This window comes from Lissotriton vulgaris, unplaced genomic scaffold (assembly GCF_964263255.1).
Source record: "Lissotriton vulgaris unplaced genomic scaffold, aLisVul1.2 SCAFFOLD_261, whole genome shotgun sequence".
NCBI lineage: Eukaryota > Metazoa > Chordata > Amphibia > Caudata > Salamandridae > Lissotriton > Lissotriton vulgaris.
In genome coordinates this window covers 776719-802072 of record NW_028252546.1, presented here as the reverse complement: position 1 = coordinate 802072, position 25354 = coordinate 776719, and the positions used below count along the sequence as shown (strand labels likewise).

Below are 25354 nucleotides of genomic sequence, written 5' to 3'. Positions count from 1 at the left end.
AAGGATAAGGACGCCTTAAGGAAAATTGCTAACAACACCTCTATCAAATGCCTCAAAGCTGACAAGGGAGGCGCCCTCGTCATCCTCAATACCAGCCTATACAACCAAAGGATAATGGAACATGTTACGGACCTAAACACGTACATGCCACTAAGTGGGAATCCCACCGGTAAATACAAAACTGAATTATCAGAACTCATCTGCAAAGCATTTGATGACGAAATCATTGACGAGAGAACCAAAAGGTACCTGATAGTTGAACATCCGAGAAGTCCCACCATTACTATGTTACCTAAAATACATAAAGATCTCATGAACCCCCCTTTTCGTCCAATTGTGTCTACTAGAGGATCTATACACGAACTGATCAGTAAATTCATTGACCGATATTTACAGCCCATGGTTACTAACCTAGAAAGTTATATAAAGGACACCACAGAATTTCTCAGCAAACTCTCGCTAGTAAAGATCAACGAGGATGAACAGTTGATTTTATGCACTGCTGACGTCAAAAGTTTATATACCTACATTCCCCATGACGGCGGGATTGATGCAGTCGAACAAGTCTTACTTTCTAGTAACATTACTGACTCTCTCAAAACATTCATCCTGGAACTTATGATTTTTACTTTATATCACAGTTATTTTTCGTTTGACCAGAAATGGTACCTTCAAATGTCCGGCATGGCTATGGGCAATTGCGCTGCACCAACATACGCAAATATCTACATGGGGAACTTTGAACTCAACAACATCTACATGAATAAAACTTGAACTTTATGTACGTTACATTGACGACCTATTTTTCATTTGGAAAGATTCCCGAGAAAACTTAGAGCTAGCTCTAACAGACTTGAACTCCAAAGACGATCGGATTGAATTCACATGGAACATCAGTGATCAGGAAATAGCATTTCTGGACGTACTCATAAAAATTACTACCAACGGCCTACAAACAGACCTTTTCCGTAAACCTACGGATCGCAACAACACCTTACTACACAGCAGTTTTCACCAAAGCTCTTTGAAAAGACATTTACTGTTCAGGCAAATGTTAAGGATCAAACGTATTGTGTCTGACCCAGAAACCAGAACTTCTCAAATGCAAACCATGGCATCAAGATTTCTCAATAGAGGATATCCCAAGGAAGTGATCAATGAAGCTATCACAAGAACATCTATGATTTCTCGTTCAGAAGCCCTAAAAGGCACTACCAAGGCTGACAATAAGAGAATGGCTCTGGTCTCCAGATACTCAACATCCAGCAGAACTTTCAAAAGTATAATCATAAAACACTGGCGGATTTTATCCTCCGAACCAGACTTTGGGGACCTATTTAAGGAACCACCCATCTTTGCCTACACCCGCTCAAAGAACTTCAAAGAGATCTTGTCTAAGACAACCAATGAACCAGTGAACCACACGGGTACACGCCCCTGTCACCACTGCAACAACTGCAACAAAGTAATTAAAGGAAACAGTCTGAATCACCCCATGAGAGGCTTCAAAATAAAACTGAATGTAGATGCAACATGTGATTCATCAAACCTCGTCTATCTCCTCAAATGCCCCTGCGGCATGATATACGTCGGAAAAACTACCAGGAAAATAAAAGTCCGTCTGAACGAACATAAATCTAACATTCGCACAAAAAACACCAAATCCAGCGTTGCGACTCATTTCAATGAAGCCAACCACAACGTGGCTCAACTTAAATTCCTAATTTTGGAAACTGTACCAAAAATTGAAGGAAGAGACATTAATAAGGTACTTTTACAGAGGGAAACAGCATGGATTTACGGACTCCAATCACTGAAGCCTCACGGCTTAAATGATCGAACCGAACTCAGCTTTTACTTATAGTACCCTTCGGGTACATTACTGATACATTGTGACCTAGTTTTGCTTGTTGTGCTTATATAGTTTGTTTATCTTGTTGATTTACTTTGTAAACCGATTCGGTTCCATCACTCTCTCTGTTTTCACCCCACTCCAAGATGGCCGCACGACACGTTCTCTTTTACGTTAGTCCCTCATTGGTTTCCACCTTTGTTTAGACCCCAGCCAGAAACTCCGCGTTCACTACGCGAAGTCATTGAACTCCGGTGCCGACACCCCGCCAAGCCGTGTACGCTTTAGCATTCCAAGTAAGTTTAATCTGAGGCTAGTTTTTTGCCGAGGATGTTCACTCACTAGTGTCTTGACACTTACCTACCCACTACCTTATGTCTTCCCAGATCCCATGAGGAATCTAATCTAAGCGAATCACGTAAGTCTCGTTTTTACACGAGCGGCTTGGTTAACTGCTTTTCACTATCCCAAACTCCCGTCACTTTCCCTGTAAAGCGCACCGGCGGAGAGCCACTTTGCACGAACCCGCTCATTTTCCTGCCCTTCACCCTTATTTAATGATCCACGCACGATTACCCTCTCATCTTTTTGAGCTCCGACACTCGACATGTCACTATAATGTGTTTGTATATACACTGGTGCATGTGGTTGATCATTTTATGTGAACCAACTTATGTTTGAAAATTGAGTATATGTGATGCTTTTGATTTATTGCACAAACCATTGATTAGAGCTATATCCTGTTTCTTTTCAGCGCTCCTTGATAAAGGGCCCTCCGGGTCCGAAATGCATTGGAGCATTTCTGATTAAACTTCCATTAAGTGGATAACATGAACTACTAAATGTTATATATGGAAAACTTATGAACTTGAAAATGAACGTTCAAAATAAAATACAATAACTCGGCTTTTTGAACTTTTTTTGAACCTCCTTGGAGTCAGTTGTGCTGCAACAACGAACCACATAAGTGTGCCCACAAGCAGGGATGCGCCTACATCCCAGTAGCGCACTCAACCCCTTAACAGTCTCGACGCATTAGGACAGTTGCGTCACCTGCTGGAGCACCTTGACCCTTCTCAAATATTACTCATCTTTAAATTAAACTATCTTTCAAGCCACAAGCTGTGCGCCGTGCCTACACTTTTTATCTTTTTCAAGTTTGCCAAAGTGAATGCACATTGTTCTATACTCTGACTTTAGTGTTTCTACAACTTGAATTAATTATACTGTCCTTGTTATCGTGTCCAAAATAGATTAATATTTTTAAATGAAAATTTGCAAAATGTTGAGAAGATTACGCAAAATGTAGTTTAGCTTTATCGCAAGTGATAATATCATACGTTGAAATATCTCACATTAAAAAATCATGCGAGGTTCAAGCAGAAAATGTCTCACTGGCTGAAAACAGAGTGTAAAATTTCAGGAAATGTTATGATTTTGGTGTTCGCAAATTTGTTCAGTTTTTCAAATGTTGTCAGTGTAATTAGAAAACATAGGGTGCACCTGGCTTACTATCCGAAGGACACAGCCCGCAGCTCACATGGTTGCACCCAGAATACCAGATGTGTAATCTTCATACCACAGATTGAATCTGGCAAGACAGCTCGGTGGGTAAATGCATCTGCTACTGATCCCTTTATGTAATCTAGAAGTCACGAGCTCGAATTCTGGTAAGAAAGCTCTGTAGGTTAATGCATCAGCTGCAGGAGTAGTGTGTAAGCTACATGTCACAGGTTGAAGTTCCAGAGAGATTACTGCCGGCCCTTTCTATGATTTGCAGTAATTTAGCCTAGTAGGTTAACACACACCTAATGTTTATTGTGACCCAACTCAGTATTACTCCATGTATCGTCCTCGGGAGGATAAATGGCTGAGTGGACCTGCCGGGATTTAAGCCTGTGACCTACTGATAAGGTTGCTTGTTACTGTGGTTGTGTGTGAGTGAACTGCTTGCTTAGTAGGGCGTGTTTACTTTTACAAGGAAGCAGAAGAAACAAAAACATAGGGGCTTATTTACAAGGCCCTTGCGCCACTTTTGCGTCATTTTTAACATGGGAAAAGTGACGCAAAAGTGGCTCAAGATGCTTGTAAATTTGCCCCATAATACCTACTGCGCAAGCGCCGAGAGTTCAATTCACTTTGCGCCGTGCGCTTCATGGACAGTAAAGATTAATATCCTATTCTGCTTTTCTGAATTATTTCAGATGGCCCTGAATTCAGTGACAGCCTCTGCCCAAGCGCACAGACTGTCGTCGAAGGGCACAATAACATGTTCTGCAAAGCAGATGGAAACCCCGCTCCAACCGTAAGGTGCTCGAAAGATGAGACTGTGGGTGCCTGGCGGCAGCCCGGAAGGAACGACTCTGGAGCCTTCAATTGCACGGCCACAAACTCTATCGGCATCAGCATCCGGGTGGTGAAAGTCACCGTAGAATGTAAGTAAAGGTGGTAGCATATGTCGGCTTCGCCTACTGGTTGCTACCGGTCACAAGGCAACCTGCCACATTTATTACATTCATTGCAATATTTGTCTCTCTCGCTGCTACATTTATTACTGGCCAGAGCACATTTGTAACTTGCCCTGAAACATTTATCACCAGGCCTGTAACACTTACCACAAGCCCGTGACGTTCATTATAGGTCCCACAGGCAGTCAGTCCCATTAATTCCCAGCCCCCTCCCATTCATTATAGGCCCAGATACATTGATCCAGGAGCCGGCTTCATTTATCGCTGGTTCACCCACTTTCATTGCCAGCAGAGCCGCATTTCTCACTAGCCCCAAGAACACTTTTTAGGAGGTAGTTTGCCTTTATTATCAGCCCTGCCACAATTATTACTGTCTCTACCATATTTATTACCACAGTGGCTGTCACATTTATTACTGGCCCATCCACTATTACAATTACAAAAACAACAGTTGATGGACAAAATGCAGAACAATGTCATACATTCACCCCAGTACAGAGATCTGGGCCTAAATCCATCGTTTTTTTGCACTCCACACCACCCCAGTTCAGACATGGCCATATGCAAATCAGCCTTGACCCTGTGCCCTTCGTTCCGTGCCCTGCATCGCAAAATGCGATGCAAGGCGCGCTACAAAATTCATTTTATTAATTTAATTGTTTAATTACCTGAAATCATCCATATTCCGTTGTTTATCAACCCCCACCCTGCCCCTCCCCCGCCCCGCCTGTCTTCCCCACCGGACCTCCCTCCACGGGCCACGGCTGCGACTCGCCCAGAACTAGAGACCAGTTCCAAAAGGAAAGTGAGCCCCACTGCAACCTAAAGACTTCACAAGAACACCGTAGGACTATAGGTAGTAGTCCCCTGCAGTTGGCAGGCAGAAACCGCTAAGTCCACGACCTTGAAGTCCTGTTCCCTGAGCCGTCCGGCATGACTACTCAAAGTCCTTGGGCAGGTGGCTTTGGGGAACTGTATTCCCAACTCTCAGCGAGGCCCAGCTTTCTACAATGTTCCCTTGGTCCTCTGGGTAAAGATTTCCTTAACCGGAGTGCTTGCAGGCATCAGGGCTGGTTGATGGTCAGTCAGACTACAACCTGCTTTTCTCGACTCTTCAAGAGAAGAGATTCACCTGCATGAGCAACCAATCACCCCTGTGGCTTCAATGGAAACATCTTTCATTTGTGTTTAACCTTTCTCTGCAGGACTGCCAGCTCCTCTGGCCACAGATGTGGTTCAGCACCACAGTCAGCTAAGAGTGCCTCTGCACCTGAGTCCCCTAAGCCAGGTAGATCAGATCTGACTCCTGGTCCAAGGCTAGCTCCTTGCTTATCTTCCAAAGGGTTTTCCTCAACTCGCCCCATAAGTACATTTTTCCTAAGGTAACTATTTCAACACCACAAGCCTGAGTGACAGCTCCATTGGACAGCCGAAGTGCACGTCTGCACCCCAATTCCCTGAGCCAGGTAACATTGTGGTAGGTGTCGTGAACTAGTCTACGGACTCACAAGACCTTAACTCCAAGTGGGTTCCATTGAACTCACTCTCTAAGCAGGGCCGGCTCTAGGCTCATGGTGGCCCTGTGCAGGGAGCGTTGGTGTGGGCCCCGGAGGAGGGGGTACGGGCGGGGCGGAGCTCAGGAAGGTGACAGTGAGATTTAATATTCGCCCAAGTTGATGTAGAGATCTTTGTTGTATTATTTTAGTAAGCCAGCATACTTAGGCAGCGCGAGCGGGGCGATAGGCATAAAATCATTTTACAGAAGAGCAAGTGCTCAAAATCGTGAGAATCTTAACGGTCCCTGTATTTAAAAAATGCACACATTAAAAAACAGCACTTGTGCCTATTGTCGAGAATGTAGCCGGCCATCAACCTTAATGACACTTTCACTTTCGGGGCAAAGCTGTAGGTCACTCTTACCCTGGCACAATGGCCTGCATAAGCGACTTGCAAGGAGCGCGCCGCTGCCTTTGCTTTTGCGCTCTCAGCAGGCGGGCAGCAGCTGGCACACTGCAGTACTGCAATAATATGTTGGAGATGAACGAATCGATCTCCGATTTCACGTCGCAATGTGGAAAGGCTGCCTGCACCCTCATGATCTAGGGACGAGATGCCCACTTCCACCTCGAGCAGGCCGATTAGCGGTGCCTTAAGCGTATGTATCTCTTCCTTTTTGCGCCAGAATTTGGAAAGGACAGTACTACTACTCCAGGGTCACTCACTCAGTCAGAGCCAGTGACACCATGCTCCAATGGATAAGAAGCCAAGTAAATGATCACACACTGCTACTGGTCATGGGTGGATATTTGGGAGGGCAGCCTGGAGGCTCCACGTGCCACCTTCATTCAGGTCGCTTTCTACACAGATGTAAAATGGGGAACATTTATATCATGATGTTAATATGCTCCGGGATCTTGTTGTTACCATATGACCACAAAGCTGTCCCTTCCTTGCCACAGACCGTAAAGTTATTCTACATCATGAACATAGACTCACAAAAATATCAGCAGACGTGACATCACACACCCTTTGTCCCCATGATGACATCAGAGGAAAGTGACATGAAGTATTCTATGGCCGATTCACACAGCAGAGCCACGCTTCTTACCACAGACAGCACAGCCACGCCTCTTACCACAGACACCAGAAACATGCCTTTTACTTCAGAGAGCAGAGCTATCTGGTGCCTGGCACAGTCGGGTGATTGTGAACAGAGAGATTCTGAAGGGTCTCTTGCAGCCCCCTATAGTTCCGGAGCGGAGTGAAGGCCGCAAGGCGCTTTGTTTCTACACTCACTACTCAGCGTCCGGCCTCGCGCTGCGGCGGGCCTCAGCTCGGGCCGGCCGCTGCTGACATTCAAGCCAAGATCATGTGAAACCCACACACCTTCCAGGTTCACGGCGTTGACGCAGTCAGTCAGACTAGTCAGTGACACTGACACTGCAGAATCAGAATCGACTCTACATTCAGAGCAGGGCCGGCTCTAGGCTCATGGTGGCCCTGGGCAGGGAGCGTAGGCAGAGGGCCCCGGAAGAGGGGGTCCGGGCGAGGCGGAGCGCGCAGGCCAGTAAAGAGGGGAGGGGTTCAGGGTGTTTGGAAGTGGAACAGAGCCAGAGGTCGCCAAATCCCTGCCAGGGGCCACCACGCAAATATGTATCCATCCTCAGAGGATTAATATAGTAAGGATATATATTGGCGTGGTGGCCCCTGGGGTTTGGTGGCCCTGTGCAGGTGCACAGCTTGCACATGCCTAAGGCCGGCCCTGCTCTAAGTATGCGTTTTTCCCAATGACCGCAACGTTAATGTTTTCACATTGCAAAGTACTGATTATTGGTGTTTAAAAATCTGGTATTTTATAAATTGGTGTTGGATTTCTCTCAAGTCGTGTCATTTACTCAGTGTCCATGTTAGTGATGTGAAATGCTTAACACGTGTTCCCTCATGTGGCTTGTCTGCTCTTTGCCACTCTACCAGGACTGACAGAAGGTGCACTCAGAGAGAACCCGGGGTCCATCTTTGTGTATTGTGCTAGGATTACATGGTAAGGCACCCCTGCAATATCACATAACACTTTCACCTTGCAACACTCACAGACCCCTCCATCAGTCACATGGGGACAGTATAGCTCTATTCTGATCCTTTATATCCTACTTATACTTTATTCCACCCCCCCCCCCGGAACTGTGTCTCAATTCACAAAATGGAGGCTGCTGCTTTTCTCTCAGGTTGCAGCCAGCCAGTCCAGCTTTGCTGTTAGTATGTGGAACTGATGATCCACTGCAGTGGATCCGCTGTTGATCCACGTAGTTAGATATACAAAACTCTTTTTTCTTTAATAACTCCAAAAGTACTGAACAGATTTACACCAAATTAGAAAAAGCTCTCTTTCTTTACCAAGATCTAGCTTTCTGCCAAATTTGGTGAAATTCCATTAGCGGTTCGAGCTGTAGTCGTGTCAAAAACTCTATGGGAAATTGCAGTGAGAGAATGAGTTTTGGGATGCCTCCTTTTTCTCTGCCCCGCTTGATGAATCAACCCAAAACTTTTCAGTCTACAGCTGAAGTGAGTGGCAAACTAGTTTTGAGAATTTTGTGAAGATTCGTCAAACGGTGTCAAATTTATTAGCAAAACAAAAAACGATTTTCCTTTATAAACTAGGTCCTAACTATAACTACCAGTGGGAAATATATTTATATGTACCAAACCGCAACTCATGAGATGCTCGGGCCCCAAGAGGGGAAGCACGTGCATGGGTGTGAGACCCGTATGTAGGAATGACCAGACTCCAGACTTCCTTGAAGATAAGACTTGTACGCATGCTTTAATGCTTCCTTAGCATGAACAACTTATTGTGTAGCAAAATACCCAACACGTTTCTGCACAACCTCATCTTGTTCACAGGATCAAGGTGGGGTTTTGCCAACACGCATTGGGTGTTTTGCTGCACAATAAATCGTTCAGGCTAAGGAAGCATTAAAGAGTGCGTGCCTTTCTTATCTTCCAGGAAGTTTGGTCTGGTATAAACTGAAGTCCCCAGTGGTGATCCCGGTCAAATTTGCAGCAGCTGCATGATGAACAACTTGTATGCCTTTGCTGTTTTTGAAGTTCCCACAATACCCCTTTAGAATGCCCCTGTCCATGTACAATACAAGTCTTTCAGTCAGTCCTTTAGTCGTAGCCAACACCAGTGAATAGTCTGGGACTGTTGGGACTATACTGAAAATAGGAACAGCAACATTTAAGTCTCAGAATGCATAATGGTGTTGGCTAGAAAAGTCAAGCATGGTGGCTGAAGACGGCCTTCATGGTATGGGGTTAGTTGTCAGGAAGGAGGTTTAACCCAGCTTTGCGGGCCTGTCGTAGGCACAAGCCCAATTTGGAAAACCCATATTTTGTCCATAGGCACGGTCTGCTGCGGGTCACCCATTCAGATATATAAGTCAGGTTTCATCTTATTGTGTATGGTAAGACCATAAAAAAATGGCAACTTTGTTTTGAAGAAGCAGTCGTCATCAGTAGCACCTACATTTTACCATTCATCCTTTTTCAGATAAGCCCAGCATCACTCTTTTCATCCGAGGACCGGAGAAAATCGAGAAGGGGCTTAATCTGACGCTGGAGTGCTTGGCTGACGGACTGCCTGCCCCCGAGTACATTTGGACCACTCCTAAGGGCGCAGACATCATATACTCTTCAGACAACAGGACCCTGACCATCACGAGTGCTACGAGTCACCACTCCGGGAGCTACATTTGTGAGGCTAGAAACCGGCACGGATCCGACACCCAGCAGAAGGAAATCAAGGTGGCAGGTGAGGTGGATTTAGACTGGGAAAAGGGAGCATATACCGGGGAGGGCTCATATACACTCTCTGCATCATAAACATTCAGAGATGCTTATGTGACCACATGGTCGCAGCTTAAAAGACCAGCAGCTCCACTCAGCCATTCATCCTTTGAGGTTGATAAACAGCTATTGTCCATCGATAGCACCAAGAGATTTCTGGCGGTGAAAGTGCCCTCTCTAAATACACTTCTTGTGTTCTTATGTTTATATTTTACTAACGCTTATGATGGGACATCAGTATCATAATGCTCCTTGTCAAAGACTGGTAATGGTGTTGTACATCTTCAAACCACAAAAGGTAAGATGTTCCTGTGGAGCTTAGCCGGTCCTTTAAAACATAACATCGCTTGACAACAGTTTTTAGGTCGAGTATTTATACTCGAACCTATTATATCTGAACCAAAGTCTCTTAAACCAGAAGGATTTCCTACAATGCAGGTGGTGCACTCAAGCATGAAGCTTCCCCAGGCCATGAAGCTTCCCCAGGCGCGCGCTTGGCCTCGCACACCACCATCAAAGGCTTCTGCTCCCCCTCACTCACACCCCATCCCCATATGCTCCTTTCCGGCCCCACTTCTCCTCCCCCCTAACATCCCTGCTTTCACTTTCACGGCCGCGATGCCGTGAGCTTCATTTCAAAGAGAAATACACTTCCCCAGTTACTTTTATTTTTAAAACATTTAGGGGATGCTCAGAGCACAAGCTTCACAGTATGTTATTTTTATTTAATTAAACTTTCACACGCTTCGCACAAATTTACTTGTATTTTTCTTTTTCACATACTCATTGACATTCGAGGGCGGGTGCTTTGAATGTTGCTCTAGCGATCCATCCTTGCAATTGAATAGTGTTTGGTGTACAAATATGACTTCAGCCACTGTAGCTTGTAATACGTAGTTGCGGGGGTCGTACGGTGTGTTGCAGAAAGGAAAACCCCTCAAATACTTTAAACTAGTATACAGTGGGGTGCTAAAATCCTGCATGTGTAGTTGCACTAATTGGATTTTTATCACCAAGCTTTGATGGAGAAAGGTTTACATACATGATGAACATTTCTTTTGCCAACGTTTTTTATTGTTAGTTCTTGTTCCTGGGTGACACACTTAATTTACTAATGCTGTAAAAAGCGTTAGTGCACATGCTCTTCCGGGCAGTGATAATGGTAACTTGCGCCGCCTTTACCGTTTATGGCGTAATTGCCCATTTTGGTATGCGATATAAAAAATATGACTTCAAAGGGAAGAATGTCAGTCGCATTGTTATGGTCTGAGAGTCTGGCAGGAAAATGGAAACTGGAATTGTGCTGCCCCTTAGGATTTTTTAGCAGCGCCAGTGTTTGTATTCGGAGTTTTAAAAAAAACTGTATAGTTATGATAAAATAATAATTGCAGGCAATCATTATTCGCTAATAATTGCATGTACCACAGCACGGACGTATCGCATCTCTTGCAAAAGATGTGTTATAGGAGGGGTTCGGTTCGGGGGGGGTGGCCTACGATTTATATAATTATTCATGCTCCTTCGGTGATTCATTTGTAGTGTTTCGCCTTGAGCACGCACCAAGGAAAATGAACACAACTTTTCTAAAATGGAGAAGAATAGTCCATTTTCTGTTTTTTCTCATGTACTCCTCACTCGTGCAGTGCCACTCCCATGAAGGGACTGTAAAAACGTGTCACATGTTTACGTTAGTCTTTTGAAGCCAGTGGAAGCTGATTGCTGTCAACACATGCATCTTTCTACATCAGCATGTGCTTTTCGCTCAAAAGTCTTTATTTAAACAGTGCAAAACTAGAGATGTTTCCAGTGAAATTTTGGATGCAAAATTCTTAGGCAAACTTAAAACCGATCCACGGTAATGTAAGGCTGGATGGCTCGCATTGGAGTCATGTGTTTCACATACTTTAAATACCGTTCAGTCATACTTCCAGCACTTTGTTTTTGACCGACAACCCTATGTCTCTTCTATCTTTCTCCTGGCAGCCTGCGTTTCTAGAGTGTATACTGGTAAAATGAAGTGAGCCATGTGCAAGTTAACTTGCATTGCCGTAAGTGTTACATGAAATATCAATTTCTGCTGAGGCTCCTGGGTATCTTCAGTAATCAGCGCCTTGCTTACAATTTAAGAAATAATGAAATAGCCAAGGATAATGCAAATTTTTCAATGTGGACATTCGAGGGAATGTAGACAGTTTTCAGCAGTTTTCCTCCCAAGGGACTTTTCTTCTGTATAGGTCATAATACTTTGTGTACCAGTTGGCGAAACTGCATTCGTTTGGTTTAGCCTTTCGGTTTGGTGTATAAGAACTGCTTGTGGTTTCTAATAAATAAAAACAAATAGTGGCTTCTCATTAATTGCTGAAGACCTCACACACAGGCGTTTCTGTACCCTTTTGAGAATATTTTTACTTTGTCAAATGTATTCTGAAACCCTGCTAGTTCAAGCTGAGTTGTTGAAGACCTTTTCCTCTGGGTTTCAGTTGCACGTGGATCCTTCCATGACAGCAACATACCAACTTCTTGTTTTAATCTCTTCTTCCATCCTCTCTGTCTCTACCTCTGTGCCTCTATCCCTCCCTTCTTCCTTTTGTCCCCTCTCCAGCCCGCTCTCTCGTTTATGCCTTACTTACGGTCGCTCTCGTACACTCCCTCATGCCCCATCTTTTGCGTGTTTTAATTTCGCCTCTCTCGTGCTTTCTTACCGCATCCCCCAACAATCTCTCTGTTTGTTCCATGTTCATAGTTTTGTAGGCCAGTACTCCCACTTCGGGGAATTTCCTGAAACGAGAATATAATTTGCGTGTCCCCCACTGCAAGCCTCACAGGCGCGGGCACGTGAACAGCCGCAGAGACAGGATTGAGACGGAAAAGGAATATCCCATTAACAACTGGGGAGTGCAGGAATGCAGACTCCTGTCTGAGGCCAGCAGCTGATGATTAGCTCGTCCAGTGATCTCCGCCATCACACACACACACAACACCCCGACACGCCCCCACCCCCACACACAACCCCCCCACACACACAATCCCACACACACACACAGCCCACCACACACACAACCCCACACACAACCCCCCCACACACAACCCCCCACACACACAACCCCCCCCACACACACAACCCCCCCACACACACAACCCCCCCCACACACACAACCCCCCACACACACACAACCCCCCACACACACACAACCCCCCACACACACAACCCCCCCACACACACACAACCACACACACACAACCACACACACAACCACACACACAACCACACGCACAACCACAACCCCCCCACACACACACACAACCCCCCTACACACACACACAACCCCCCCACACACACACACACAACCCCCCACACACACAACCCCCCCCACACACACAACCCCCCACACACACAACCCCCCACACACACAACCCCCCCACACACAACCCCCCACACACACACAAACCCCCCCACACACACAACCACACACACACAACCACACACACAACCACACACACAACCACACACACAACCACACGCACAACCACACACACAACCACACACAACCACACACACAACCACACACAAAACCCCACAACCACACACACAACCCCAAACACAACACACACAAACACAACACACACAACCACACACACAACCCCACACGCACAACCCCACACACACAACCACACTCACACAACCACACACTCAACCACACATACAACCACACACACAACCACACACACAACCACACAAAACCCCACAACCACACACACCACCCCACACACACAACCCCACACACACAACCCCACACACACAACCACACTCACACAACCACACTCACACAACTACACACTCAACCACACACACAACCACACACACAACCACACACACAACTATCTATCTATCTATCTATCTATCTATCTATCTATCTATCTATCTATCTATCTATCTATCTATCTATCTATCTATCGATCACCCTCACTCTATCTATCTGTCTATCTATCTATCGCCCTCACTCTCTATATATATATCTATCTATCTAGATATCACCCTCCCTCTATCTATCTATTGCCCTCCATCTATCTATCTATCGCCCTCCCTCTATCTATCTATCTATCGCCCTCACTCTCTCTGTCTATCGCACTCACTCTATCTATCGCATCACCACAGCATCACTCAGCAACACCACAGCATCACTCAGGGGCACCACAACATCACTATGCGCTACCACAGCATCACTGAATGCTACAGCATCACTCGTTGCCACCACAACATCACTCAGCGCCACCACTGCATCAATCTGTGCAACTTTTCAACAACTGGTTCAAATATGTTCTCTCAATGTTTCAAGCTTTATTACAAATGTCACAAAAAGATAATATTTAACTTCTGTTCTTGGATTTTCGTCACAATAAAATACACTGAACATAATCTTCACAAAAGTTATTTACAAAAGTTTAAGCTATTGCCATTATACATTACAATAACTCTTATTTAAGTATTAATTATTAAAAAAAATTAAAAGCCATTGTTCTTTGTAATATCAATACATCTAAGACACGTAAATACAACACATATTGCAATACAAATGCTAGAGGTGTCACATTTGCGAAAGTTATAACTATTGGCATTGTAAATGACAAAGCTATTAATTTCGCTATTTTCAAAACCAAAACATAAATAAAAAATTCGTTATTTACAATACCAATAGCTCAAACTTTCCTAATGCGAGACCTATTGCATTACAAATGCTTGTTGAGGCTTGTTGTTAAACCAAACCTATTTTGATTTATTCTTCAGATTTGTATAGCATGAACTCGACCCAAAGGTATTGGAGCGCTTTACAAGAGCATCGGTTATGTTACACAAGGACACATTCATTTTTTGATAGGCACGGGGAGATTGAGGGGCATATTATCAAGGGCCATATCGCCGCTTTAGCAGGACTTTTTCCCGCTAAAGCGGCGATATTTTTATCGCCCTGATAGCAAGCTGTCGCTAACAGCAGTTAGCAACAGCTTTTAGGCGATAGCTACAGGTTTTGGGCCCTCTTTGCATGTCAGCGATATTTATCGCTAATGACATGCAAAGTGGGCGTACCCAAACTGTTAGCAACTGAAAACAGTCGCTAACACAGCTTTCGCCTATTAGCAAGGCAGGTGAAGAGGGAAAAAAAATTGCGCTATGCGCGATTATCGCTAGAATCCAACGCCTGCTAAAAAGTTGACTTACCTATATAGTCAATGGGGGGTGGATTATTAGATTAAGCCCCCATTGGCGTTAATGCTAGAATATCGCTAGATTTCCAGCGATATTCTCGCATTTCACCGCTATCGCCGGATATTTTATCGCATTGGAGATAAACGTTGCTAATAGCAAGTTATCCCTGCAATTATATCCGGCGATAGCAAGCGATAAAATTTTTTGCGCTAAGTGCATTTAGCGATAAATATCGCTATTTGTTGCTAATAGGCCCCTAAGTGATTTGCCCAGATTGACAGGATGCTGAGCCAACGCAACACAACTTGATTGCTTTTTTTTTCTTCAGGCCGAGGTTAGTATAGATACTCTTTACGTGGCTAAAACATTCATGCAAAGTGCCCAATGTCTTTTAACAACGCAAAATCCCTATAAAGCGAAATTATCTTTTAGACCATTTGGAGCGAATCCCATGACATCCAGCCTTAAGGGGGGTATAAATTACAGGACAGAAACGGTGATTTTAATACCGCTATTTAAGAGAAAGCATGTCTGTGCAGAGGGCAGTGTGCATCTCAAAGTCCCAACCTGATGGGCGCTTTCACTCATGCATCTATTAACTCAGGCACTTTATGAGGCGCTGCTTAGTGCTTTCCCCTTTCTTCAGAGCGCTAGATTGATGAGAAATCAAAGGATGAACCCACTCAGAGCAAAAACAGTTAGAGTCCACTTGGAAGCGAGCCCTCGGCCTCTTCCTCCACTCCATCCGGCATTCCTCTCGGGGTGCATGAGATATGGAGGAATGTTAGCGCTAAGGAGGAGGGCTAAAAAGCTCTCGGGGTTTGGTGCAGAATGCATGGGCATGTTCTATCCAGCAGGCATGGCTGTTAACAAATAGGCAGAATAATACTAAACGACCGCGAGGTGGCGGAAGCTGCTAGAAAAAGAAACCCATACAGAGGAAGAAATACATACATTAGAGTGAAGAACACCACAGACCTGTTCTCTCGCGCGGATCCTTTATAACATACATTAATATTAAACATATTGGAAAACAATGCTCACTAATTGGTTCATATTTGGGCCTCACAAGACCCAGTTGTCAAATGGTCACATTAGAACCTTTGACCTACCGGTGACACATAATTCATCGAGTGCGTCAGCTCACTGAGCTAGCTTACCAAAGTTGGAATCTGTCACCCTCATGTGGCACAGTTCTCAGCATTGATCAGGCGCCTTCTTTTACCTAGATTCAGATCCGTGAGACAAAAATATGCGATAGAAGCAGGGTGGACGAATGTTGTATCACACAATCAAAGGTGCCCCCATTTTATTTTCTCTTCCATTCCACCTATATTTTCATACTTGCCCTGGAGGCCAGGATTAGGTGTATTTTACATTTCCGTCTCCTCCTCCTGCTACAACACCCTCCGCATGCTCCGCAGGGTCTACAAGTGGATCCCGACCTAAACAAGAAGAACGGTGACACAGGCCCTCGTCAGCAGCAGACTGGACTACGGAAACGCACTCTACGCGGGAATCCCAGCCAAACACCTACGACGACTACAACGCATCCAAAACGCCTCCGCCCGACTGATAGTCAACATCCCCTGCTGCAGCCACATGACCCCCCACCTGAGAAACCTACACTGGCTCCCCTTCGACAAGAGGATCACCTTCAAGCTCCTCACCCACGCACACCAAGACAAGCCTACCTGAACAGCAGACTCAGCTTCCACACCCCCATCCGCCGGCTCCGCTCCGCCAGGCTCGCCCTTTCCGCTGTCCTCCGCATCCAACAAACGACCTTCGGTGGCAGATCCTTCTCCTACCTCGCCGCCAAGACCTGAAACACCCTCCCCACCCACATACGGCAGACCCAAGACCTACTCACCTTCAGAAGACTCCTCAAGACCTGGCTCTTCGAGCTGTAGCAGCACCCACCCCCCCAGCCCTCCTTCAGCGCCTTGGGACCCTCACGGGTAAGTAGCGCGCTTTACAAGTACTCTGATTGATTGATTGATTGATTTATTGATTGCACAAAAATGGACGTGAAGAAAAAGCAATTTAAAAACAAGTACTTTGCCATCAGTCTAATAATCTGTGAGCATGATTCACAAAGTCAGTAGTTTACAGGGTATTCCTAAAAGGTGATCTTGCACACTTGAAATTCCATTCACTCATACACAATATTATCTGACAATAGAGTAATATTTTCCATGTCTAAATCCTGCTACAGGGCCACAAAGCACACAACCATGGAAAGTTTTGAGACACCCACAAACTCTTGAGTTTCTTCATATTCACAAACCTTTTTAGACCCTTTCCTGCCCATGGTGGGTATGGGAAGGAATTGTCGAGATTCAACATTGTGAGTTCTTAAAAGAGATAAATCTACAGCGATACACAGGAGTACACCTACAGTTGTGGATGTGTGTATTATTTAAGGAATCGGGCTATGCGCCTCCACCTTATCAGCATTGCTAGTGCGCAATTGCAATTATTGCTTAGATATGAATGTGACTGCTTGATCGCGCATTTACTAAAGTTTGTATAGTTTAGCAATTACGGCTTAAGTATGTATGTGATTTTTAAATAAGAACACAACGCATAGGGAAACCCAAACCCAAACAGTGTTTATACAACATTTCAGGCAGCCAAGCTAAAATATCACAGACGATTGTCATTTCAACTGACCAGGGATCATGCTAGAAAGGTGTCAGTTGGAGCAGTGGCTAAAACATGCCAATGTCGGTCTAGTATATATACATTTTCTCCTAATACAAGTGAATGTGAGGAGATCAATAGCAACTCATGGTTTTTAGCAGCTAATTTGTTTCGGTAAAAACACACTTAGCATTCAGTTTTTTCTCCAAGGAAGCACCGGACAGCCCTGAAGGAAATACTACATTCATATCCACACATACTAACTCTATTCTTCTCACAACACCCTCCTATCCTTTGACAGGTTTGAAAACAAGGTTGCTCTTACTAAAATGTGCAATGTACAACATGAAGTATCATGGTTGCCGGGGCTAACATGGCCCAATGAAGCTATCAGCAGACCCAATGCGAGGTAACATTTTTAAACAGGAGACACGTTTTCTAGCTGACACATGGTGAATACATACATAAATGTGTATTGATAGTTACATACACTTCTTTCCACCAGCATATTAAGTATAATATAACATAATAGAGTATGTTTTCACAGCCCACCATTTGTCGGGGGGAAACACTTCAATATTTACATTCTCAATAGAACAAAATCTCACTACTTTTTAGTTTTATTTCACTATGCTCACCTCCCTAATTATTCTCAGAGATAGCAAGAGTAAAAGTGTTGTCTGTGCCTTTATTTTTGCATCAGCATTAGATGATGGACAATATTAATTAAATAGCAACACGACCCAATCAAGAGAATACCGATAATGAAGTTGAACACCTTCATTCCCCCAGAGCCTGTTGTGCCATTACGACAGCCACTGTCCCGCCTGCCATTTACACCCATGCTCTGCTCCCTCAGTTCTGGAGCACTGTCAAGCCGCAGTTTCCCGTAAATTAACTTACTTCTCAGCGGCCGGCCTTCTGGAGCAAACTCCTTGTCCGTCGTTCCTCTCACTGGGGGTTCTTCACTGAGCTATGTTGTGGTGTCGGCCAGAGATGACAAGGACGTCACGTAGGTTTAACCAGAAGTATTTATTTTCAAGATATAACTACTGCGACCTCAGCCACAGCCTAACGCTTCAGCAGCCTCTTCACACACTACCCCCGGCGCTCGCCTTGGAACCCTGGTCGCGGTGACATTCTAAGTGATGTCACCGCGAGCAGCTCCATCACACGCAGAGACGCCGGGGGGGAAAATGAGGAGGGAGATACCACACATCCCCCTTCCCTGCGGAAAGAAAGCATTAAATACAACATGAACAGCAAAAAGCACAGGGTGACAAAAGGAAACCGAATCAGGGATGTATAACAACATAGGACCCTGACCTGGTAGAGGTAATGACTCACGGTAGGCAGAGTGGCATAGGTTACATCATAACATATTGATTAAAATGCCTAGGGGGTCTGGTCACTCTCCTGTTGGGCCTATTGCCTGGGTGAGGGACTGCCAACAGCCTCTTGGTGGTGGAACTAAGGTCCTGCCTTGAGTCACCCTTCCCCCCCCTTGCACTCTCAGGGTCTTTCTCTGGCGGGTGGTACTTTACAACTCTCCCTAGGTTCCATATTTTCCCCTCCTGTGTCTTGACTCCATTCTTGAATAGTTTAGTGATTTTAGTGGGACTGCTGTACCCTGACCAACTAGCCCTCCCTGTGGGGGCTCTGATTTTGATGCTATCCCCTACTTTGAATTCAACCTCCCGTGTGGCCTTGTGCCGGTCATATCCTTCTTTCCTCTTTTTCATGGCTTCCTCTTGCTTCTTCAAGCTTTCCGCTCCTTTGGTTCGGTCTGACCACCCCTTGTGCCACTCCATCCACCCTGGGGTTAGCTTGGTGTTGGGTATCCTGGCGCGGAGCAGTTCGAACGGGGTGACGCCCGTCGTCTGATGCGGCGTGAACCTGTATGCTTCTAACCGCCTCCACGCCTCTTCTTTCCAACTTATGCCACTGGCTTTTGCCAACTGGATGCTCTCCTTGAGGGTTTTGTTAAATCGCTCGACCATGCCATTGGTTTCGAGGTGGTATAAAGCGCAACGCTTGTGTCTGATGCCTCTTTTTTCAAGGAAGACTTCCATTTCTTTCGAACATAGTTGTACTCCATTATCCATGAGGATGTTGCTGGGCAGCCCTTCCCAGATTAACACCTCCTCTAGAAATCCGATGACTGTCTTGGTCGTGACTTCATTGACGAACTTTATCTCCGGCCACGAGAATACAAATCCACGAGCACCAAGATGTAAGGCGTCCGCAGTTCTCCAGACATAGGGCCCACGATGTCTAATGCCAACTCATCCCACGGTCCTGACAGGGGCGGCCTACACACCATAGGGGGGCGTCTGTCTCAGGACCTTGTCGCTGTTGCAGCACGGAATGCACTCTCTGATTCTCCTTTCGGTGACCAGGTCCATGTTCGGCCACCAATAGCTCTCTCTGAGTCTTTGTTTGGTTTTGGTGATACCCAAATGCCCTTCGTGGGCTATCTCGATCAGGTTGTCTCTCACTGTTGCAGGTGGTACAAGTCTTGTTCCCCTGAATAGGCACCCGTCTACTATGGACAACTCATCCTTAATGGCCAGGTATGGCCGCAGGTTTTCATTCCGTTTGTCTCGGTGCTTCCATCCATCTTTTACTCTTATGAAAATCTCCTCCAGTATCTTGTCCTCTTCCAACGCCTTTCTCCATGTTTCTTCTCCCAACGCCCTCTTGATGGTGCAGACATCCTCCATCTGAAGGCCCTCCTCTTCTTCATCCTTCTTCTCTTGCCTCTCTCTCGCCTCTTCATCACTGACGAGTCTGGATAGACAGTCAGCTGCAAGGTTTTGCGTTCCTGGGACGTACTTGACGTCGAAAGTGTATTCTTGAAGGCTGACCACCCACCGCCTTATCCTGCTGGAGATGGCATCCAGACCTTTCTTACTGAATACTTCCACCAACGGCTTGTGGTCAGTTCGGAGAGTGAACTGAGTTCCCCACAGGAAGTCTCTGAACTTCCCTACTGCCCAAGATACTGCTAAAGCCTCTTTTTCGATCACCGAGTAGTTGTTCTCGGACTTCTGGAGTGACCTTGAGGCAAAAGCTATGGTTTCTTCTCCTTCTTCGCCTATTTGGGTGAGGACAGCTCCCAGCCCTTTGGCGCTTGCATCGGTGGTGACTACCTTTGCCCGGTTGGGTATATATGACTTCAAACTGGGGGCCTCTGCAAGTGCCCTCCTTACATCCTCGAACTCCCTCTGGCACTCCTGACTCCATTTGAATTCATTCTCCTTCTTCAACAGTAGCCTAATGGCGTAAGTCCTTCCCGCCAGGTTTCTTATAAACTTCCCGTAGAACTCCAACATCCCCATGAATGACTTGATCTCGTCCTTGCCCTTGGGGGGTGTCAGATTCACGATGGTGTTTTGCAGTTCGGCCTTGGGACATATACCTTCTGTCGTCACCTTGTGCCCCAGGAAGTCTAACTCTGCACAGCCAAACACACACTTGTCTTTTTTTACAGTAAGGCCTTGTGACTTGAACCTCCCAAGCACGCATCTCAGTCTTTCATCGTGCTCTTCATGGTTCTTGGCGAATATGAGCACGTCATCCTGGTAACACATGACGCTTGGGATGCACTTCAAGATGTTGCCCATGATTCTCTGAAACACGGCGGCCGCCGAGACTAGGCCAAAAGGCATCCTTCTAACTTGTATGCACCCATTGGTGTCACAAATGCTGTGAGTTCCTGAGACTCCTCGTGTAATTTTATTTGGAAATAGGCCGAGGTGAGATCGAGAGTGGAAAATACCTTAGCACCCTCTAGCATGCTCATCATTTGGGTGATGTTCGGTAAGGGGTATCGGTCTACCACGACCTCCTTTTTCAACGCCCTTAAGTCGATGCAGAGCCGGACCGACCCATCCTTCTTCTTTGCTGCCACGATGGGTGCCAACCATTCCGTCGCTTCTACCGGTTCAATGACTCCAGCCTTGCACAGTTTCTCCAATTCGGACTTCACCTCCTCCTGGATGGCAATGGGGAGTTTCCTAACTTTAGCCACGACTGGCCTGGCGTTCTCCTTCAATCTTATTTTGTGACAGTAGTTTTTTAGGCATCCTAGTTCTTCTCTAAACACCTCTTTGAACTCTGTTACAATGTCAGCCTTGTGTTCTTGTATCTCTTGTATCAAGATCTGGGGATTACTGTTGGGATTTAAATAGACCCCTAGCTCCTTCTGTGCTTGCCAACCCAAGATGTTGTCTCCTACAGTGGACACATACACTTTGGAGACCGTTGCTCTGTTGCTGAATTCAATTTTCCCTAGAAAATACCCTTTCATAGAGATGGGGCGACCAGCATACCCCCCTGGCCTTAAATCAATTTTCCTCAAAGTTATCATTCCCTTTGACACTCGTGAGAACTCCTTTGCATTGATAATAGTAATTCTAGAACAGGAGTCGAACAATGCTTTCAAGTCAACCTCCCCTACTTTTATGGTGTCCTTGGGGCTGCTGACCTGACCTCCCTCAACCTGCACCACTATTTCCGCACACATAGAGTCGCTGGGACTCGGGACCTGCAACTCTTGTACTTGCACCACAATCTCGTCGCACACTACATTCGTCCTGTCTCTACTTTGTCTACTGACTCCCTGCCCACTCTTGCAGTATTGCTTGAAATGTCCTTTCTTACCACACTTGTTACACGTGAATCTGAGAGCGGGGCACTCTTTGTCGTTGGCTAGGTGCCCTTGCTTGCCACACCTGTAGCAGGTACCCTTGAATGATCCCCCCAATCTGCCCTCTTTCTGTTCTCTGCCCGCTAACTTCTGGCCTTTAACCACAGACACTGCCTCACATTCGGTCACCACTTCACTGACATTTGTCTTTTCATCGTTTTTCTTTTCCCCTGCGTCTTGCTTTATCTCCTTGACACACTGCAGCATATGCTCCACCTGCTTGGCTATTATGAGAACCTCTCTCAACGGCGGGTCATCCTTGAGCCATAACTCTTCACGCACTCGCTCCATCCTACAAGCCAAAACAAATTGGTCCCTAATTCTTTCCTCACTTGCACCACCAAACTTGCAAGTGGCAGCTAATTTCCTCAAGTCAGACACAAAATCTTCTATTGATTCTCCCTCTTTCTGTGCTCTTTTCCCAAAGTGGTACCTCTCCATGATCATGCTAGTCTTGGGGAGGTAGTGTAAATCTAGTTTCTTTAGACTTACTTCGAACTCGTTCAGGCCCCTTGCTTCCTGCGCCCCTAAGTCTGGGAGGTGATCTAGAACTTCCTCACCTTCTGCACCTAGATAATAGGCCAACAACGCAACTTTTCTTTCTAAACCAAGGTTTGGCCCACACACAGTAGCGTAATTTAAAAACACTTTTTTCCATTTTTTCCACTGGATAGTGGGATCACCTGGTATGGTTAAGAAAAAGGGTGGAGGAGTCACACTTTGCATGGTTGGATGCTATATATCTGTACTTGCACCCAGGAGAATGCACAAGCCCACTGGGCCACAGTAACACTGGGAAAGAGGTCTATTAGCATGTACCAGAAGGAGTATACATTCTTATTCTACCAGTTCCCAACCCAACTTCTAGCAGGAACAATTGGAGAGAGATGCTTGCACGGTCCACACTCCTTTGAGAAGAGAATACAGTGCATAAAACTGAGTGCAGAACAGCGCTGACTCTAAAGATGCGTGGCCATCCTCCTTCAGAATGACACTGCTACGTTCTCCTGATACACCACACCACGCTCCACTCTTCTTACTGCCAGCTCAGTCTGACTGGAACCACACCCGTGGCGGAGAAGGAAAACTTGTTCACAGGACTGCCCTTCAGTGCATCAGTTATTAGAAGAAAACTGGCTAGTACAATTTCCGCATACTGGCAACGCTTGTACTTCTTTGAGATAGTGCGTGTGTGTGTACTCCGTTCACCCTGGCTGATGGCAATGTCATTAGTAGAACACCCTCTGACGTGTCAGGAGAGCTGCTGCCTGCGCCACCCGCGCCTCACTGCATAAACTCCACACAGCTGAGATCCTCACGTCGCGCATGAAACACAGGCGCAGGCTCTGAGGAAAGTGTATTGCTTTGATTCCAGTGCCAGGCGTGCTGTTTACTACACGCTGCCCTTTACACGCCTACCTGCATAAATTCTCCACCTTAGACGTTGATGCGGTCACGCACTAAATTGGGCAAAAGTCACTGAGGGAAGTGGGTGGGGCGAAAATCACCCGCTCCGGCCGTGCTGTTACTTCGCGCTGCCCTGGTGCGCGTTATTAATCACTCGGGACGACGTGGTTAGGGGTTGTCAGTTCTGCTCTCGTGACTGCCTGTCACCAGCTACCACAAAAGCCTGAGGTGAGTGAGAAGACCGTGCGCCATGCTCTCGCTTTCAGGACAATATGACTGGTGCAAGGCTTCCCCGCTTGCCAGACTCCAACACTCCAGAACGCCTCACACCACTAACGACCAAGGATGACAGTGCTAGCTGCGTAGGACGTTTAAGAAAAAGTCTCGAATTTTGCGCGCTGGGGTAGCCGACAAGCGTTACCTTACTATTAGTTTGAAGCAGTCGGATTACACGTTCTCCCCGACCCGCAGTCACCTTCGTCAAGTTCCTTCTTCTGTTGCGCCTTCTTTCACTACACCTCAAAACTGTGATTAATCGGCGACGCGGTGCAACCGGATACATTCAGCCGTCAGCCGCCTTTGTTCCTTCGAGTCAGCTGATCACCTCTTCAAATTCCAGGCGTGTTGAGGTCGCAGAGGAGTTTTCCCTCGTCGCCAGTGTGGTGACGGCCAGAGATGACAAGGACGTCACGTAGGTTTAACCAGAAGTATTTATTTTCAAGATATAACTACTGCGACCTCAGCCACAGCCTAACGCTTCAGCAGCCTCTTCACACACTACCCCCGGCGCTCGCCTTGGAACCCTGGTCGCGGTGACATTCTAAGTGATGTCACCGCGAGCAGCTCCATCACACGCAGAGACGCCGGGGGGGAAAATGAGGAGGGAGATACCACATAGGTGTTCTGCCCTTCCCAGGGTCCCTCAGTAATGATCTCTTGGAAGAGAATATTGAACCCAATCCAAGATGGACTCCACATTACAGATTCCTAAAGATGCCTACCCAATCAAATATGGAAGTTTGTTCCAGAAGCAACTTCGTGTTTCTGGAATGTACAAGGAGGAAATCTTCTCTGCTCTTCTTCACAACACTTCAAGCAGTTTTTTCGTGTTACCTCTCTCCTAACTTTCTTTTGGGTTTTTTCCAGTTCTGTCTCTTGTCCTCTTTCTTCCTTCAGGTCCCTCATTTGCTTTTCTACATAAACTTTGTGATTACCGTGGATGACATCAGATTACAGCTGGGTTCACCTCCTCTTTCTGATGGCTAAATACCTCTGACCACTCCTGGATCCTTGATTCCAACTGGGAGGCATTTTGCCTTAGGGTTTTTACCTCATTTGGGGCTACTTCACTTCCTGCTAGGCGCTACCCAGTGTCCGTGGCAGCATGGCTACTGGAAGGGGTTGCACCTACCTGCGGCAGACTAAGAGCCTGATTTTGATCTTGGTGGATGGATTTTCCATCACAACGGCGAGGGATATCCCGTCCGACAAAGTATAAATCCCATAGGATATAATGGGATTTATATTTCGGTGGACAGGATATCCATCACCGTTGTGATGGAGGAGCCCGCGCCAAGATCTAAATCAGGCCCTATGACTGTGAAGACCTGAACGTCCAGACCTAGAAGCAGCCTGAGAGACTGCATTAGGTGTCAGCCTCATGACTGGGCCGAACACTTCACCCAACCATCCCCAAATGCCCCTTGGACTCAAATCAG

At 46.1% G+C, this 25354-nt stretch overlaps 1 protein-coding gene across 1 annotated transcript in view; it reads left to right on the top strand.

The window, feature by feature from the left end:
* Positions 1-25354, top strand: part of LOC147662122 (intercellular adhesion molecule 1-like) — a 258970-nt gene that overhangs the window by 205942 nt on the left and 27674 nt on the right. The window contains exons 7-8 of the mRNA XM_086951095.1: positions 4057-4287; positions 9371-9631. Coding sequence (XP_086807221.1) covers positions 4057-4287; positions 9371-9631 — 492 coding nt within the window. The remainder of the gene's footprint in view (positions 1-4056; positions 4288-9370; positions 9632-25354) is intronic.